This window comes from Oryctolagus cuniculus, chromosome 1 (assembly GCF_964237555.1).
Source record: "Oryctolagus cuniculus chromosome 1, mOryCun1.1, whole genome shotgun sequence".
Classification (NCBI taxonomy): domain Eukaryota; kingdom Metazoa; phylum Chordata; class Mammalia; order Lagomorpha; family Leporidae; genus Oryctolagus; species Oryctolagus cuniculus.
Window position 1 is genome coordinate 142,975,705 of NC_091432.1, and position 17,939 is coordinate 142,993,643.

The 17,939-nt window shown below is 51.3% G+C and overlaps 2 protein-coding genes and 1 long non-coding RNA gene across 4 annotated transcripts in view; 2 read left to right on the top strand and 1 right to left on the bottom strand.

Annotated features, from left to right (window-relative positions):
* The window catches only part of FBP1 (fructose-bisphosphatase 1), a 31,877-nt gene extending 21,412 nt beyond the window's left edge, over window positions 1-10,465 (top strand). The window contains exons 4-7 of the mRNA XM_002708294.5: window positions 2,952-3,092; window positions 7,061-7,198; window positions 8,352-8,471; window positions 10,016-10,465. Of these exons, the coding sequence (XP_002708340.3) occupies window positions 2,952-3,092; window positions 7,061-7,198; window positions 8,352-8,471; window positions 10,016-10,207 (591 nt within the window). The 3' untranslated portion in view covers window positions 10,208-10,465. The remainder of the gene's footprint in view (window positions 1-2,951; window positions 3,093-7,060; window positions 7,199-8,351; window positions 8,472-10,015) is intronic.
* A 5,668-nt stretch (window positions 10,466-16,133) lies between these two features.
* Window positions 16,134-17,497, bottom strand: LOC138843930 (uncharacterized). Its single transcript, XR_011379147.1, has 2 exons — window positions 17,256-17,497; window positions 16,134-16,444 (listed from the first exon to the last, which is right to left on the bottom strand). It is a non-coding gene; the product is annotated as an uncharacterized lncRNA (long non-coding RNA).
* FBP2 (fructose-bisphosphatase 2) overlaps window positions 17,048-17,939 on the top strand; it is a 31,349-nt gene continuing 30,457 nt past the window's right edge. The window contains exon 1 of one of the 2 annotated variants that reach the window (XM_051851706.2): window positions 17,048-17,491. The gene's annotated coding sequence lies outside the window, so the exon portion shown is untranslated. Of the gene's footprint in view, window positions 17,625-17,939 lie in introns of both variants that reach the window. The other variant, XM_051851213.2, reaches the window with a different exon arrangement.

Below are 17,939 nucleotides of genomic sequence, written 5' to 3' on the forward strand. Positions count from 1 at the left end.
GTCTCCCATGGGGTGCAGGGCCCTAGCACTTGGGCCATCCTCCACTGCCCTCCCAGGCCACAGCAGAGAGCTGGACTGGAAGAGGAGCAACCGGGACAGAATCAGGAGCCCCAATCAGGACTAGAACCCGGTGTGCTGGCGCTGCAAGGTGGAGGATTAGCCTAGTGAGCCGCGGCGCCGGCCGGGATGTGGGTTTTGTGATTTTCCTTTCACAAGTAGATTTTTTTTCAATATCCAAAAAATACCTATTTTCTACTTTTTAAAATGTATATAAAGGGATCAAATTTCATGTATTTCATATGTATGGTTTTAAGAGCATAATGATACTTCCCACCCTACCCTCCGAGGGTCGCCTATGTTGCATGGTGCCGGGCAAATTCCAGGGCTCACTCTAGCCGGTCTGACCTGGTAAGTGCGGGCTGCGGCCCTGGAACGTGCATTTTAGATTAGCGCCCCCTAGTGATTCCGATGCAGATGTCTTGGGTGTCAGGAGGAAGTTTCCTGGGCGAGCCCGCTCTCTGCAGCTTCACCCTTGGGCCCTGCGCTGTGGTCTCTGATGAGAGAATGAGCCAAGGACACGGGGGGGGGGGGGGGGGCAAGTCGCTTTCTGTGCACACTGCAGCAGAGCAGTCAAGCTGCAGGATTTGTCTGGGGCTGAGTCCAAGCCAGCGTTAATGAAAAGGATGATTATCCGTAGGAGAGGGTTGATGCGCACCATCTCCCTAAGGAGTTCCTTTCCCCGGGAGGCACACGTGGTAAAGAGGGCTGTGCTTTTAATGCGAAGATACAAAGATCAGCGAGCAAATCACATTCTAAGAGTACCTATTACTTTGCTACCTTTTTGTTGAGTGCCTGTATGCATATGGATTGATACCAGCTTGTGATATAGATTGTTTTTTAAATGGACACACAAAATTGTACGTTAATAAATGTAAATGTTGTGTAATGTTTAAGTCAGGGTAAGTGTTCCTATCTCCTAAAGGGTTTTGCATTTCTCTGTGGTGAGAATATGCAAAATCCTCTCTAACTTTTTTTTTTTTTAATTTATTTTTTTTTATTTTTTTTGACAGGCAGAGTGGACAGTGAGAGATAGAGACAGAGAGAAAGGTCTTCCTTTGCCGTTGGTTCACCCTCCAATGGCCGCCGCGGCCAGCGCGCTGCGGCCGGCGCACCGCGCTGATCCGATGGCAGGAGCCAGGAGCCAGGTGCTTTTCCTGGTCTCCCATGGGGTGCAGGGCCCAAGCACCTGGGCCATCCTCCACTGCACTCCCTGGCCACAGCAGAGGGCTGGCCTGGAAGAGGGGCAACCGGGACAGAATCCGGCGCCCCGACCGGGACTAGAACCCGGTGTGCCGGCGCTGCTAGGCGGAGGATTAGCCTAGTGAGCTGCGGCGCCGGCCACTCTCTAACTTTTTAAACTTAATTTTACTTGAAAGGCAGAGCAAGAGTGAGGATGTGCACACGTGTGTGTGTGTGAGAGAGAGAGAGAGAGAGACAGAGACAGAGACAGAGACAGAGAGAGAGCTTCCATCTGCTGGTTCACTCCTCAAATGCCTGCAGCAGCCAGGGCTGGGCCAGGCCAAAGCCAGGAGACAGGAAGTCCAGCTGTGTCTCCCACATGGGTAGCAGGGACCCAGTCCTTCAAGGGTGCACATTAGCAGGAAACTGGAATAGGGAGCAGAGCTGGGGTTTAAACTCAGGTACTGGCCGGCGCCACGGCTCACTAGGCTAATCCTCCGCCTTGCGGCGCTGGCACACCGGGTTCTAGTCCCGGTCGGGGCACCGGATTCTGTCCCAGTTGCCCCTCTTCCAGGCCATCTCTCTGCTGTGGCCAGGGAGTGCAGTGGAGGATGGCCCAGGTGCTTGGGCCCTGCACCCCATGGGAGACCAGGAGAAGCACCTGGCTCCTGCCATCTGATCAGCGCGGTGCGCCGGCCGCAGCGCACCAGCCGTGGCGGCCATTGGAGGGTGAACCAACAGCAAAAGGAAGACCTTTCTCTCTGTCTCTCCCTCTCTCACTGTCCACTCTGCCTGTCAAAAAATAAATAAATAAAAAAAATAAACTCAAGTACTCCCACAGAGGGTACAGCGGTCTCAGGTAGCATCTTAATTGCAATGCCGAATGCCTGCCCCGTCTTCTGGCTTTTGTGAATTATGGAATACATTCTCATTATGGCTAGTCACCCAGCTGTGTGGTGTAACATCAGAGGTTGTTCCTTCTGTGACCTTGTCCCCTTTGACTATCCCCTCCCCATCCCCCTCTCCCTCTGGTAACCACTCTTCCACCCGAAGCTTCAATGAGATCAACTTTAAATGTGTTTTGTCCTGTGGGGCATGGCCAAGCAATTAGACAGCATCTGCCCTACCCTGGGATGTCTCCGGGGAGCTATTCCAAGTTGCTGTATTTCTGAGAATTTCTTTGATGTGGGAATGATCCGACCAAGTGGCTCTATGGGGGGAGGTGCAGCCACTGGCTAAAGCTCACGAAATGGATTTCTTCCCCAGGCCCACTGCCCTGCAGCCCAGTGTTAATTTGTTTAAATAAAGATGGAGTAGGCAGGTGAAAGCCATTGATGCCCATAATAAGATTAGATTAGTGGGGACTGGCAAAAAGGCGTGCTTTTTTGGGGAGTGGGGGCGGGGAAGTGATAGTGGAGAGACAAGGGAATATCAAATTAGAAAAATGGGAAGAGGCTCTTGATTGGATGGAAGAATCCAGATGCAGGAAATTTGAGGTCTGGTGGGGAGGCTGCCGTGGTAATGAAGTCAGGGTGCTACCGATGCCTGGAGGGAGGCTGCTGGCAAGATGCTGTATTTCACTACGTACACCTGACAGCACCTGCTGCAATGGTGGGAGAAAGAGCCATCCACCCAGCCCGCTCCAAACCAAAAACCAGACCAGACCCAACCCAACCCAACCGTGCGTTGCTTTATCTTCTTGCTTGCTCTAGAAATCCACTGACGAGCCTTCTACAAAGGATGCCCTGCAGCCTGGCCGGAACCTAGTGGCAGCTGGCTACGCGCTCTATGGCAGCGCCACCATGTTGGTCCTCGCCACGGACAGCGGTGTCAACTGCTTCATGCTGGACCCGGTGAGATAGTGTGTGGGAGGCTGGGTGCTTGGCTGATGGCTGTGAGCGAGTGAGTGGGCGGGGCTGGGAAATGAGATGATGATGTGGGGGGAGGGGGAGGGGAAGGGGATGGGAGGGCTCATGTGTCTGTCATGAGAGATGATGGAGGAGAGAAACGACATCTGTCCAGAGTGGGAGAGGGAGACTTTGCTCCAAGATAGATTCTTTTATTATTATTATTATTTGAAGGACAGAGAGAGAGAGAGATCGATCTTCCATCCGCTGGTTCACTCCTCAAATGGACACAAAAGCCAGAGCTGAGGCCACAAGCCAGGAACCGCCTCCAGGTCTCCCACTGGGGTGGCAGAAGCCCCCAGTACTTGGACCATCTCCCACTGCCTTCCCAGGAGCATTAGCAAAGAGTCGGATCTGGATTCTTTAGAACGAGTGTGACTTAGATGACACGAATGCCCACTGAGTCCATGCAGACCACACGAATGAGAGGAGTGTGCTGGGGAGTGGAGGGCGGGGACGCTGGCGAGTACTGGACGAATGGGACCGGTCCAGAGGTTGCCACCATTTATGTTGGAAACGGGGGCTCAAGCTGGCAAAGCTCCCAACGTTTCAAGAGACACCACATTAAACAATGTGACGCTTCTAGAATGTGCTACTAAAGCACATTTATGGGGCCCGTGACTGGCCTGCCTGCCACCCACTCCTCGCACACCCGTTCCTAGCCTTTCTACTTTAGTCACCAACAGTATGCTCTCCTGAAGTGCATGGGTGTCCCAGCTGAAGCAGTGGATGCCATTGTTATTTCAAAAATAGCTCCCCGGTGTGTTTGGTGCTGTGTGCACACACAGACACCTGCACCTGCCCTTGATGGTTCCGTTAAGGTTCTGATGAATTCAAGGAGGTCACAACAAAGAAAGGAATGAAGAGAACTCCTTAGTCTGCCTTGTAGAGAGGGTGGACCTGACTGAGAAGGACCCATGGCGTCATGAACTAGGTTCCTCGACGGTTTTAACTGGTGGATATTTTCTTCCACCTGTCTGTTGATTTATTTACTTATGCAGCTACATGATAGTTTCAACAGAAGAGGTAAACTGGGGAGAGGAATGTCTTTAAATATTTGATGCAAGGGTGGCTGTTACGATGCCTACATCCTACATGGCTGGGTTTGAAACCCAGATCCAGTTCTGAATTCCAGCTCCCTGCAAGTGCAGACCCTGGGGGACAGCAGGTGATGGCTCAACTACTTGCCTCCCTGTCACCCACGTGGGAGACCTGCATTGAGTCGTGAGTTCCTGGCCCAGCCTGGAATGTTGCAGGCATTTGGGTAGTGAACCAGCTGGTGGGAGCTGTCTGTATCTCTGTTTCTCTAATAACTTTTTTAAAATGGTGCAATTAAATCCACAGCTGCAATTAAAATACTTGGTACAATTAAACACTGACCCCAAAGAAGAATTTTTAATGGGTTGCCATGTTCATTATATGTTTGATCCAGAATCCCACAGGGAAAATAATTGGATTTATATACTCCTTTTAATTTTAGATATGTCTTCACATGACAGTGAAACTACAAAAATACTTCAAAAAGTGGGTGGAAACACATATTTATCTCAGTGCAAAAAAATGTTGAAATCCACGCACAAGAGGGATCTTTGAACAGTTCTTGGAAAAGAGACCAAGAAAAGAGACTTGCATGGATATCAAAAATTTTCACACCAAAATGAGCTTGTCCTTTGATTCCATTTTCCATGAACTTTTGGAAGCACCCTTGTATGTCTTCCGTGCTCTTTTGCTGATGAACTCCACACAGAGACACACACACAGTGGCCGGCGCTGCGGCTCACTGGGCTAATCCTCTGCCTTGCGGCGCCGGCACACCGGGTTCTAGTCCCGGTCGGGGCGCCGGATTCTGTCCCGGTTGCCCCTCTTCCAGGCCAGCTCTCTGCTGTAGCCAGGGAGTGCAGTGGAGGATGGCCCAAGTGCTTGGGCCCTGCACCCCATGGGAGACCAGGAGAAGCACCTGGCTCCTGCCATCGGATCAGCACGGTGCGCCGGCCGCGGCGGCGGCCATTTGGAGGGTGAACCAACGGCAAAGGAAGACCTTTCTCTCTCTCTCTCTCTCTCTCACTGTCCACTCTGCCTGTCCAAAAAAAAAAAAAAAAAAAAAAAAAAAAATTGAGAGTCAGGAGGCTCCTGCAAAAGAAAAAAAAAAATTGAGAGGCAGGAGGCTGCTGGTGAGGCTGGCAGGTCTGGGCGTGCAGGTGGCGTCGGTGAGAACACAGCCTGCCTTCGTCCCCTGCACTCACAGAGCTGGACTTTTACCTCCTTGGAAGCCTGGGCACTTAATGAGTAAACAAGGGTAGGAGATAGCAGCAGCTAAGTCTGCACGTGGGGCCAGCACAGGGGAAAACAGTTGCAGAAACAGAGCAAAGTTCAGCCCGAGCCCAGGACCCAGTTTATGAAACCGCCACAGTCGGCGGCTTTATTGCGCGGCCAGGCAGTCTTCCGGGGCCCTTCTCTCTTGCCTCTGAGCTGTTGGACGTGTAGCAACACTGACGTCTGTCCTTGATTCCAGGCTGTGCACGGGGGTCTCTGGGAGTAAGTGTCGGTATGAGTGATGGTCTTTGGCCCTTCTCAGACCCAAGTGTTTGAAAGGGCCGTGCAGGCTGGCTTTGCTCAGCCTCTGCTCACCTCCCTGTAGGGAGACGCTGCTGGCTTCTCACAGATGTAGCTTGGTGAAAAGGCAGGTGGATGGGCTCCCACCATAGCCCCTGCACCGGCCATGTCTGCGTGTGAAACCACGGTCTCTCGCGACCGTCTGCAGAGACTTAGCCCCATTGCACCCCAGCTGCTCCGGAGGGGGCCGGGGCGTGGTGTCTGGGGAGCATGGCTCTCCATGTCCTGCCTGTGGCACTCATTGTGGGACGGCTTCCTTCTCTGGATGTTGCTGTAAAGGCTTGACTTTTGTTTTACAGTTGACAGAACATTCCTGCCTATGTGTGGTCAAAATCTTTGGAAGTGCAAAAGAAAAAAAGCATAAAAAGGAAAAGGAAAAAAAATCACTCCTACTGATAACTTTCAAAGACCTCTGCACATTCTGGTCTCTCTCCCCTCCTCCTCCTTCCTTCCTTTCCTTTCTAGTTTCCAGCCCATGCCTGCAGGAGCCGGACTTTGCCACAAGCATCCGTGGCTGCCGGCCCCTTCCCAAGTGGGCACAACCTCCATCGCCTTCTTGTTATACAGGAATCCATAACAACCCACGATCCAGAGCGATAGGATCCACCTGAAACTTGATGCCCAGGCCAAATTTCCTTGAGAGACCCTTAGCCCCAGAGGCCCTGGGGGTCAGTGCTGGAGCTTCGGGGGAGGAGGTGTTTTGAGACAAAACTACGTACGTCAGTGAGCAGAAGTGTCCGAGGTTGCACGTGCTTTGCTCTTTAGCAACACACGGCGGGGAAGAGCGTGTGGATTTTCATAGAGATGTAAAGCTCATCCTGCAAACGTGCCACTGTGGTCACCTGTCTCCCCGACATCCCAGCTCTGCTCTGCACATGTGTGTGTGCGTGTGTGTGTGTGTTAGACACATGCATGTTACATGGCTTTGAATGCACAATTCCTATGTGCTGTTGGGATGTGCTGTTGTTCACCACGTCACTGCCCTCTCTGTTTCTGTCCGGCTTCTTTCTGCTCTCACTGACGTCATTTGCCAGCATGGACAGAAGTCCTCTCTGTCACCCAGCATCCTCTGGCTCCCTGTGCCCTCCTCCCCCACCCTATTTCCTTTCCACTTGCTCTTCCCTCACCCCATTCACAATGATTGAAGAGTCTGGCAGGAGTCATAGCATCCCTGGCTGAGGTGTGACCTCAGGCCACGTGACCACCATCCCCCCCCCCCATGACAGGCCTTGTCCATGTTGCCACGAGTGGGTTGGGGGGGGTGCCTCCTCACTCACCTGTCTTCTTTCCTTCTTTCAAAGGCCATTGGTGAGTTCATTTTGGTGGACAAAAATGTGAAGATCAAGAAGAAAGGTAACATCTACAGCCTCAACGAGGGCTACGCCAAGGACTTTGACCCGGCTGTCACCGAGTACATCCAGAAGAAAAAGTTCCCCCCGGTGAGGGGGGGAGGGGGCAGGGCTGGTACAAGGTCCAGGTGCCTGGCACCGGGGACAGCTGCAGGGCCGGGGATGTCCCCTAAGAAGCAGGATCCTTGGGATGCAGTAGGGCCCTGGACCTCCCTTGAGACCCTTGAGTAATGGAAATCTGTAGACTGGTGATTTATGCTGGAGGCGAAGGGAGGAGACGTGGGAGGGGGGCTGGGTTCCAATCCATGCTGGGCCCACGGGGAAGCGCTCAGCCAGGTTCTGGGGACAGGCATTAAGGTCCGAGTGTCGTTTCAGCCTTTGGCTGAAGCAAATCAGGATACATGAAGGATGAATGAGTTCGTAGCAGTAAAGCCTCCTCCATTCTGAAGTCCGGGGTCCCAGACGGTACAAACTGTGGCTCTCACTCCCAGGCACCTGCTGTGTGGTGTCTGGTCCTCCAGGCCCGCATCTGGGGTGGATTCCACCCGTCGGGTCAGGACCAACAGAGTCCACTCTGGTATCTTCCTGACAAGGCCACACGTTGGTGTCTCCAAAGAGACTCAGAGGCTGAGTGTGGAGCTGCATCTGGTGGGAATCCCCGCACTGGCCACCCTCTCGCGTAAAAGCCACGGGCGGCTTCTGTGTGGAGAGGGTGAATTTCAAATGCTGTTTGGGTGGCATTTGGATCCCCTAGCGCTGGCCCCAGACTCTCTCTTTAGCTTAATTATCTTCTCTCACCTCTTCTGGCTTCCCCTCCCAGCCCACCCCCTGCACATACACACACACACTGTGTTTCACCAGGCTCTGCCCCCAGACCCAGAACATTTGCCTTTGTGCACTGCGCCAGGCTGAAGTCAGGAGCCAGGAGCTTCATCCGGGTCTCCCATATGGGTGGCAGGGGGCCCAAGCACCTGGACCCTCTTCCGAGCTTTCCCCAGGCCATTAGCAGGGAGCTAGATCAGAAGTGGAGCAGCCGGGACATAACACATCCCTATTCGCTCAGCCACAGCACCGGCCCCAAGAGCAGGGTTTTTAATCAGGTTTCTTAGCACAGCCTCTAAGTACCCACATCATGGGCGCTTGGTAAGTGACTGTGGCATCATGGATGCTGAGGGGACCCAAGAGGACTCCCTTTCTTGATTTCCCATGCTGCTAACCATGGTGACTGAACTTAACCCCGCAGGATAATTCATCCCCGTATGGTGCCCGGTACGTGGGCTCCATGGTGGCCGATGTTCACCGCACGCTGGTCTATGGTGGGATCTTTCTGTACCCTGCTAACAAGAAGAGCCCCAATGGAAAGGTAAGCACAGGGCACAGAGAGCCGTTGGGAAGCAGCCCAGGTCATTTTCAGCCCGGGGGATGTGACTTTTTTGGGGACAAGGAAGGCTGAGCAGCTGTTGGTTGCTAAGGACGTCTGCGACCTGTGCTTTTCTAGACTGAAGCTAAAGCCAGGCTGTATCGACCACACATAAAAACACTTTCTGAGAGCACTTCCTGTGGCCAAAGAGAAGGGAATGGTGTTATGGCCAGGAGGGGACCACACGTGCTTAGAACTTCTAGTAGGCATGTGGTTTGGCTTGGGAAAAATGAATTCCATTCACACAGTGAAATGAAGCAGTCTGGTGCCATTGCCAAAGCAGCAAATCAAATATGCCTTCCACATAGAGGGATTCTTTGATTGCTTTGTGAAGGCATAAAATAGAAATAACTAATGGGCTGACATTTGCTACTTGGAAAAGGATGCCTTTGAGGGCAGGAAGGACTCTCGGAGGAAACCTAGGGGTTTTCACGTAAGCCGTTCCCCCAGCTGCACCGGCCCGGTGCCTGCAGCGTTGCCCAAGTGGGGGTAGGGCTGTGCTTTCTGGTGCCCCCTCTTCTTCTACATAGGGTAACGGTGTGCCTTGTACCCCCTTTATTTTTTCCACTAGACAGATTACTACTCCTCCCCCTTTTTAAAAATAACATGAGGGAAGGAATAGGATGTTAGTTAAAAAGCCAATATGTTCTGGATTTTTCGATAGCTCTGTGTAAGGCGCAATGGTGTCTAATTTGCCAATGACATCTTTCTTTTACTGAAGATGCCACTCTTGCCACGGCCACTGTGGGAGTCCCAACTCTGTCACGTGTGGCAGCACGTATCTCCAATGTCCCACACAATTACTCCCTGACACAAACAGGGTGTGACTCCTCCCTTCGAATTTTTTCAGTTTGTCCAATCTGGCCCCGACACTTACTTGGAAACGGAAACACCTGTACAAAGCTCAGTGCTCCGTGGCAGACCACATGAAAATGAGTACGATAAATGCCAAGATGTATAATATACTAAATCCCAACCCTCAAGCCTTGGGAGGATTGTAAAAGGAATGCATAGAGAATTGCAAACAATATTATACTGTTTGGAGGAGCCAGTCTGCTTCCCAGATGTCTGAAGCCAGACACTGCCACGGGTTTTATTTTCATGCTTGCAGAATAGGCAAGGCTCCATCCCAAACACACCCAGACTCACTCATTAAGTCCAGTTTCCGTGCTGCAAAGAGAAGGGAGCCATTAGCTCTGCCAAAATGCCATTCCGTGCTGAACCCAGGTGGTCTGTCTCACTCTTGCGTCCGGTCATCCAGCGCTGCCTCTGGCTTGATGGATGGATGGCTTAGTTTAAACAAACGGTGAAACGTTGTGTGTCAGTGGCCGCCAGAAGCGGGAAGGGGGCTCTTGCGGCCTCACAGGCGGAGAGACCATCACTGGGCTTGCAAATGCCCAGCAGTTCTGCACTACTTTGCGGTGCAGGAGCCCCCTCTGTCTGTGCCTTCTGAGACGAGGATGCTGTTCTTGGGTCTTGTTTTCCAGTTGAGACTACTTTATGAATGCAACCCGATGGCCTTCGTCATGGAGAAGGCTGGGGGAATGGCCACCACCGGGAAGGAAGCTATCCTGGACATCGTGCCCACTGATATCCACCAGAGGGCACCAGTCATCCTGGGCTCCCCTGACGATGTGCAGGAGTTCCTGGAGATCTATAAGAAGCATGCTGTCAAGTGAAGAGCCGGCCTCCGCCCGGCCCTGGAGAACTGCCTCTTCTCTGGAACTCTTAGCTAACACCGCCTTACCCTGTGCCGACCCGGAGCCTGCATTTCTAGACAGCAGGTGCAAAAAGCGTGCATACTTTCACCATCCAGTGCGGAGTCGTGTTCGGCATTGCCTAATCAAAATGCTATCTTGATAATGCCACTGGTGGATGAAAGATGTATTTTAAGTGGATGGAGGAGAAATAAACATATTATTCCTAAAAAAAAAAAAGCCTTCATTACTTTGGGACAAATGATGATGATATCTAAAGAGCAGATACACACAACATTAGATAACTCAATTAATCTTCACACCAGCCTTGGGAATCTGATAGTGTGAACATTCCATTTTATAGATAATGCAATGGAGCATTGACAGGTAAAGATATCTACCTGGGTCTACATTCAGTGAGGAGAAGATCTGGGACTGAACCCAGGTCCTCGGCCAGTGAACTTGGCGTTAAGGTATTGCTTCTCCCACGCATTGTCCTGTTCAGGGCTGGTTGTGCAGTGCTAACCCTGAACAAGGCTGTTCAACAAGTGCCCCCTGGAAGTGGGAGACTTCCTAAGTGAGTGGTGGGGCCTGTGAAACACCTTCTGGCCTCCCACACATGGTCCCTGAGTCTTGAATGAAGGTTTGCATTATTCCCAGTGGTGACTGTTCTAGAAAAGCATAGTGCTTTGATTGACTCACAAAGCCTACTGATTCCCAGAGTCAGTTACCATAAGGGAACACAATTTTTGCATTTAAAAAATATTTATTTTATTTATTTGAAAGGCAGGGTTACAGAGAGATATGGAAGGAGGGAGGGAAAGGGAGGAAGAGAGAGAAAGAAAGATCTTCCATACACTGATTCACTCCCCAAATGGTTGCAATGGCCAGGGCTGAGACAGGCCGAAGCCAGGAGCCCAGAATTTAAATCTGGGTCTCCTACATAGTTGGTAGGGGCCTAAGTAGTTGGGCCATCTTCCGATGCCTTCCCGGGTACATTAGCAGGGTGGTAGATTGGAAGCAGAGCAGCTGGGACTTGAACTGGTGCTCTGAAGGGGTGCTAGCATTGCAGGCAGCAGCTTAACCCCTTGCACTATAAGGCCAGCCTCAAGAACAAGATATAAGGAAATACAATTTCTTGCAAACATGTTTTTCACTAAACTCTGTATAGAAAGTTTCTCTTTTAGCTAGGCTGGTTCTTTCTGGACCAAAAGTTCAAGGTCATGGCAAGTCCTACCAGGTGTAAAGTAACACCTTTGGCCTTTCCTGAGCTCTGGATTTAGAAAATGTGTGTACGTGTTAGTATGCATGTGTGTATGTGTGTGCATATTTGCATGTGTGCACAAGTGTGAGCATGTTTGTGTGTATCTCCCCCTTCCAGTTGAGAACTTAGAACAGCTGTCTGTCATTCCTGCTTCCTGGCCTCCAAACACGTTCCATCCACTCCCTGTTTTTTCCAGCAGGAAGCCTGGTTTGATTTTTTTTTAAAGATTTATTTATTTATTTGAAAGTCAGAGTTACACAGAGAAGAGAGGCAGAGAGAAAGAGCGAGAGGAGAGAGCGAGAGGAGAGAGAGAGAGAAGAGAGAGAGAGAGAGAGAGAGATTGAGAGAGGGAGAGGTCTTCCGTCAGCTGGTACACTCCCCAATTGGCCATAACAGCCGGAGCTGCGCCGATCCGAAGCCGGGAGCCAGGAGCTTCTTCCTGGTCTCCCACATGGGTACAGGGGCCCAAGGACTTGGGCCATCTTCTACTGCCTCCCCGGGTCATAGCAGAGAGCTGGATTGGAAGTGGAGCAGCCGGGACTTGAACCAGTGCCCATAGGGGATACTGACACTGCAGGTGGCGGCTTTACCCGCTGCACCACAGTGCCAGCCCCCTGGTTTGATTTTATGCACTAGGTCTGCTTTTGTCCACTGACCAGTCCCAAACCAAGCAGCACTTCTTCCCCTCCGGTTGTGCCAGCTCTCTCAGACGCGTTCTCTGGTTCACAAAACACCTTTTGATTTTTAACCGTCTTGCGCATCAGTTGCCTTCTGCTTCTCAAAGCATCTGGGAGATGTGGCAATCTGGGAGCCTCTTCCCATGCTGAGGAACTTGGTATGAGAAACAATCCTCCTCCATCCTGGTGCCTGGAGGAACTAAGCAAAGTACCCAAAGATCCCTTCTCCTTGGCTTTTGTTCGTGTTCTCGGTGTGGTATCTTTTTAGAAAGAGACAGGGAGAGATACAGGCAACAGAGAGAGAACACTCCCTTCTACTGGTTCACTCCCCAAATGCCCACAATAACTCAGACTGGGTCAGGCAGCCAGGAACTTAACCCAGCTCCCTCACATGGGTGGCAGGGACCCAACTACTTGAGCCACTATCACTGTCTCCCAGGGTTTGCATTGGCAGGAAGCTGGAATCAGGAACCAGAGCTGGGGATTAAACCCAGGCACCCTGAAGTGGGACACGACTGTCTTATACTTTTAGGTTAAACAGTTTAAGACACCAGTCCAGTGATGTCTTTGGACGGAGCGTTTTCAGCTGACGTGGGTTTGCATCCTGCTACAGGTGCATCCACATCTTCTCGCTGTATCTCGCTCCAAGAAAGGGAGCCGAAATGCAGACAGACCCAGCGAAATAGCTCCAATATGATTCTCCTCTGGGTATTCTTAGAATTGCAGACTTGGGCCATCTTTAAAAATGTCATATGTTCTCCCTGATCAGTGACAGCTAACTGAGCACCAAAGGGGAAACCTGTTGAAGTGAAATGGACACTATGAGAAGCAGTGACTTGATCAGCCCTTGTCCTGACTGTTGATGTACAATTTAATACTTTATCCCTTTTAGTATTTTTTTGTTCTAGTACTATTGGTTGAACTCTGTAATTAACACACAAATATTCTTAGGTGTTTAAATTTAACGGAAAAGTAATCCCTGTTAAATATAAGAGTAGGAATAAGAGAGGGAGGTGATGTACAATTTGGGACATGCTCAATCGGACTTGCCCCAAATGGTGAAGTTAGAAATGTGTCAGGGGATTCCAATACAATCCCATCAAGGTTGCATGTACCAATGCCATCTCACTAGTCCAAGTGATCAATTTCAGTTCACAATTGATCACACTGATAGGTCTAAGAGTCAAAGGGATCACACAAACAAGACAAGTGTCTGCTAATACTAACTGATAGAATAAAAAAGGGAGAGAATGATCCAACATGGGAAGCGGGATACACAGCAGACTCAGAATGGCAGATGTCCTAAACAGCACTGTGGCCTCAGAATCAGCCCTTAAGGCATTTGGATCTGGTTGAAGAGCCCATGAGAGTATTTTAGGCATGGAAAGCCAAGACACTCTGGAAAACAAACAAACAAAAAACAAACCTAAATGAAAGATCTCTGCGAGTGAGATCCCAGTGGAAAGAATGGGCCATCAAAGAAGGAGGTATCTTTCTCTGAAGGGAGGAGAGAACTTCCACTCTGGCTATGACCCTGTTTGAATAAGATCGAAGTCGGCAAACTCAAAAGGCTTCCATAGCCTTGGCAACTCATGACTAGAGCCTAGGGAGATTACTGACGCCATAAACAAGAGTGTCAAATTGTTAAGTCAACAAGGAGTCACTGTGTACTTACTCCTCATGTGGGATCTGTCCTTAGTGTGTTGTCCAATGTGAAGTAATGCTATAACTAGTACTGAAACAGTATTTTACACTTTGTGTTTCTGTGTGGGTGCAAACTGATGAAATCTTTACTTAATATATACTAAATTGATCTTCTGTATATAAAGAGAATTGAAAATGAATCTTGATGTGAATGGAATGGGAGAGGGAGCAGGAGATGGGAGGGGTGCGAGTGGGAGGGAAGTTATGGGGGAGGCCATTGTAATCCATAAACTGTACTTTGGAAATTTATATTTACTAAATTAAAAAAAAAGAAGAAAAAAGACCCCAACTGAGAAATGATCAGTGGGCTTAAAAAATAAAGGAATAATGAAATAAAAAAAAAGAATTTCAGACCTGGATGTTGCCCTTACAGATGCTGGTAAAGGGATCAAAGCGCTTAAGTGTCATGTAGAACACATGATGTTCCCTTTGCAAAGGGAAGCGGCCCCCTCTGGCCACTCGTCTTTGCTGGCTGTTTGCTGCTGGTTTCCTTAAATCAGTGCTAACAGGACTTGTAGGAGTTAGGGACAGCAAACAACACCGGGCCCTTGGTGAACACCCCATGAGCAGGATCGGGGTGGAAGCTCCACTTGGGTATCACTGGTTCCCAAAGTGCCCAGGGGAGCTGTTGCTGGTCCCCAGCTGTAGAAGCGGGAAGAGCGGTGGGCGCTGTGGTGCAGCACGATAAGCTGCCATGGGCAACACCAGCATCCCATATCGGAGCACCGACTCCAGTCCTGGCTACTGTGCCTCTGATTCAGCTTCCTGCTAGTCAGCTGTGAATGCAGTGGAAGATGACCGAAGTCCTTGGGTCCCTGCCATCATGTGGGAGGCCAAGATGGAGGTCTGGGCTCTTGGCTTCAGCCTGGCCCAGCCCTGACTGTTACAGGTATTTTGGTGACTAAACCAGTAGATGGAACATCTGTCTGTCTCTGTCACTCTTTCTTTTAAATAAATAGACCAATAGGGGCCGGCGCCGTGGTTCACTTGGCTAATCCTCCACCTGCGGCGCCGGCATCCCATATGGGCGCCGGGTTCTAGTCCAGTCCAGCTCTCTGCTGTGGCCCGGGAAGGCAGTGGAGGATGGCCCAAGTGCTTGGGTCCCTGCACCCGCATGGGAGACCAGGAGGAAGCACCTGGCTCCTGGCTTCGGATTGGCGCAGCGCCGGCCGTAGCGGCCATTTGGGGGATGAACCAACGGAAGGAAGACCTTTCTCTCTGTCTCTCTCTCTCACCATCTAACTCTATCTGTCAAATAAAAAAAATTTAAAAATAGACCAATAAAGCTTTAAAAAAAGACAATAGGAATAATTTCACGATGCCTACAGTAGTTGAACAATGTACTTATTAAAGGATATGTCCATATCCAAGTCTCTGGGACCTGTGAATATGACCTTTGCAGATGTAACTGATTCAGGACTTTAGGATGAGATCATTCTAGATGTCCCAGTGGGTCCCAAATCCAATGACAAGTGTCCTTAAGAGACACACTCAGGGCAAAGGGCTATGTGGAGATGCAGCGGAGCTTGGGATGAGGCAGCCACAGGCTTGGGCATCCGAGGGGTGGCCCTCAAAGCTGGAAGAGGCCAGGGAGGGTCCTCCATGTGTGTCTCCCTTGGGTGGGTGCCCCGCTGGCCCTGGACCTCCAGCCTCTGGCACTGCAGGGGAACACGCTTCTGTGGTTTGGGGACCCCTTGCACTAAGTTGTGCAGCCAAAGGTTCCTTGTCTTTCAATCATGTCCCCTGAGGGCATGGCACAGGCTTCCTGGAGAAGCCAAGATCTGAGGACGTGGCCTCCTTCACAAAGCCCTTCTCATGCAACAGGAGCTGGGCACGGTGACCCGATCCTGGGACCTGGACAGACTAAACCGCGTCCTGTCAATGAGTTGCAGCTGTTGGTGTCCCTGAGGTCCGGAGGTGCAAGTGTCCCATGCATGCGGCTGCTCTCCCCTTAACGTTCTCACACTGGGGAGGGCGGGGTGGTGGTGACGCCATGCAGGGAGTGAGTCCTGGCGAGCCACAGAGAAGGCAGAATGACAGCAACAGACTGTGGCCCTTGGGCTAGGCTCCTGGTGAGCTGGGCTCTCGTCTTGCCTCTGCCACTCACCAGCTGTGTGGGCCTGGCGGAGGGCAGGGGAAATGCTCACCAAACTGTTTTTCCTGTCTGGACCCACAGGAAGACAACATTTCCTGGCATCCTGTGCATTTAGACAAGGGCCCTGTGACTGGGTTTGGTTGATGGGATGTGGAAAAGCATGCACTATTTTTTTTTAAGGTTGATTTATTTATTTGAAAGGCAGAGTTTTACACACACACACACACACACACATACACACACACACACACACAGAGAGAGAGAGAGAAAGAGAGAGATCTTCCATTTGCTGGTTCACTCCCCCAGATAGCTGCAATGGCTGGGACTGGGTCAGGCTGAAGCCAGGAGCCTGGAACTCCATGTGGTTCTCCCGTGTAGCTGGCAGGGGCCCAAGCACTTGGACCATCTTCCACTGCTTTCCCAGGTGCATTAGCAGGAAGCTGGACTAGAAGTGGAGCAGCTGGGACTCAGACTGGTTCCTGTATGGGAACAAGCGGAAACTTCACCCCCTGCACCACCACCCTGGCCCCTGGCGGGTACCTCAACTAGGCTGACTAGCAGTGCAGCCTCTCCCCATCCATGCCACCTCTGAAGCCATGCACTTCAGTGACAGCTGTCCCCACATGGCCGCAGGCTGGGTGCCCGGGCCCTCTGCCAGGGACATGAAGGAGAAACAGCCCCATGCTGTACTATGCTACTGGGATTTGGGTCCTTTTGTTATTGAAGCATAACCTAGGCTGAACCTGGTGATGTATATATATTTTTAATTCCTCCGATCCTGTCTCTGCCTATGTAAGATGTTAACTGTAATATCTATCATTGCGGTCAGAGGCATTTTCCTTGTAAATGACGGAACCCACTCACTCTGGTTAAATCAAACAGGGAATGTGTTGGAAAGATTCAGGGCAAGCTTGCGAAAGCCCAGTACCTGTGGCGTCCCAGCCCTAGGGATACATCGCTCACTCTTCCTTCCTGGATCGCCGTCATCTAAATCATCTAAATCTCACGCTAAAGTCCCAGAGGACAAAATCTGATTGGCTCAGCTTGGTCAAGCTCTACTTCTTCTCCAATCAGCTGCAGCCGGAGATGAGGCTGGTACCGGAGCGCTCCAGGTTGAGTTTTCCTCTTTAAGGGAGGGGTGCCCTTGGCTCGGACACGGGGCTCTCGGGCTGGGCAGCGGCTGAGGCTGCCTTCCAGGAGAATGGTAGGAATCTGGCGCTCTGTGCGAAGCCCATGCTGGGATTTTAGCAGAACTTGCTTACGAAGAACGGTCCGGCCGTGAATACTCACTCTGCAGTCCCACGCTGGATCGCAGTCTGCAGACGGCGGGCCCTGCCCCGCGGGCACATTTGTCCTTATCTCTCAGCCCGCCAGCGTCTCTCCGCAGGTCATAAATAGCTGTGTGGTCACCGAAGCACACAGACAGCTGCGTGGCCGCTGCTGTTCCCCAGGCTGCCGCTGCCGCCGCTCTGCAAGTCTCCACCGCCGCGCGCCTGCCCCGAAGGAACTTTGGCATTTTCTGAAAGGTCAGCAGCTGCGATTCCAGGCCACGTGGGTAACCTGAACTTCTAACATTTAAATGTAGCCGCGCCCGCGGCTGTCAGCCAGGGCTGGGTGATGGCGAAGCAAAGCAGCCGGCTCTCCCTGAGTTGAGTGCGTGTAAGTGACACCAGCCAGTACCCCTCCCTCCCAGCCCTCTGATTCCTGAGGCTTCTGCTCATTTTCAAAACACAGTGCTTCTTTCTTTATTTCAAAGGCAGAGAGGGAGACCGAGAGAGAGAGAGAGAGAGAAAGAGAATATTTTTGATCCTCTCATTCACTCCCTAAATGCCCACAACAGCCAGGGCTGTGCCAGGCGGAAGCCAGGAGCTCCATCCAGGTCTCCCACATGGGTGCTGGGGACCCAAGTACTGGGGCCATCTTCTGCTGCCTACCAGGAAGCTGGGTTGGAAGCAAAGTAACTGGACTTGAACT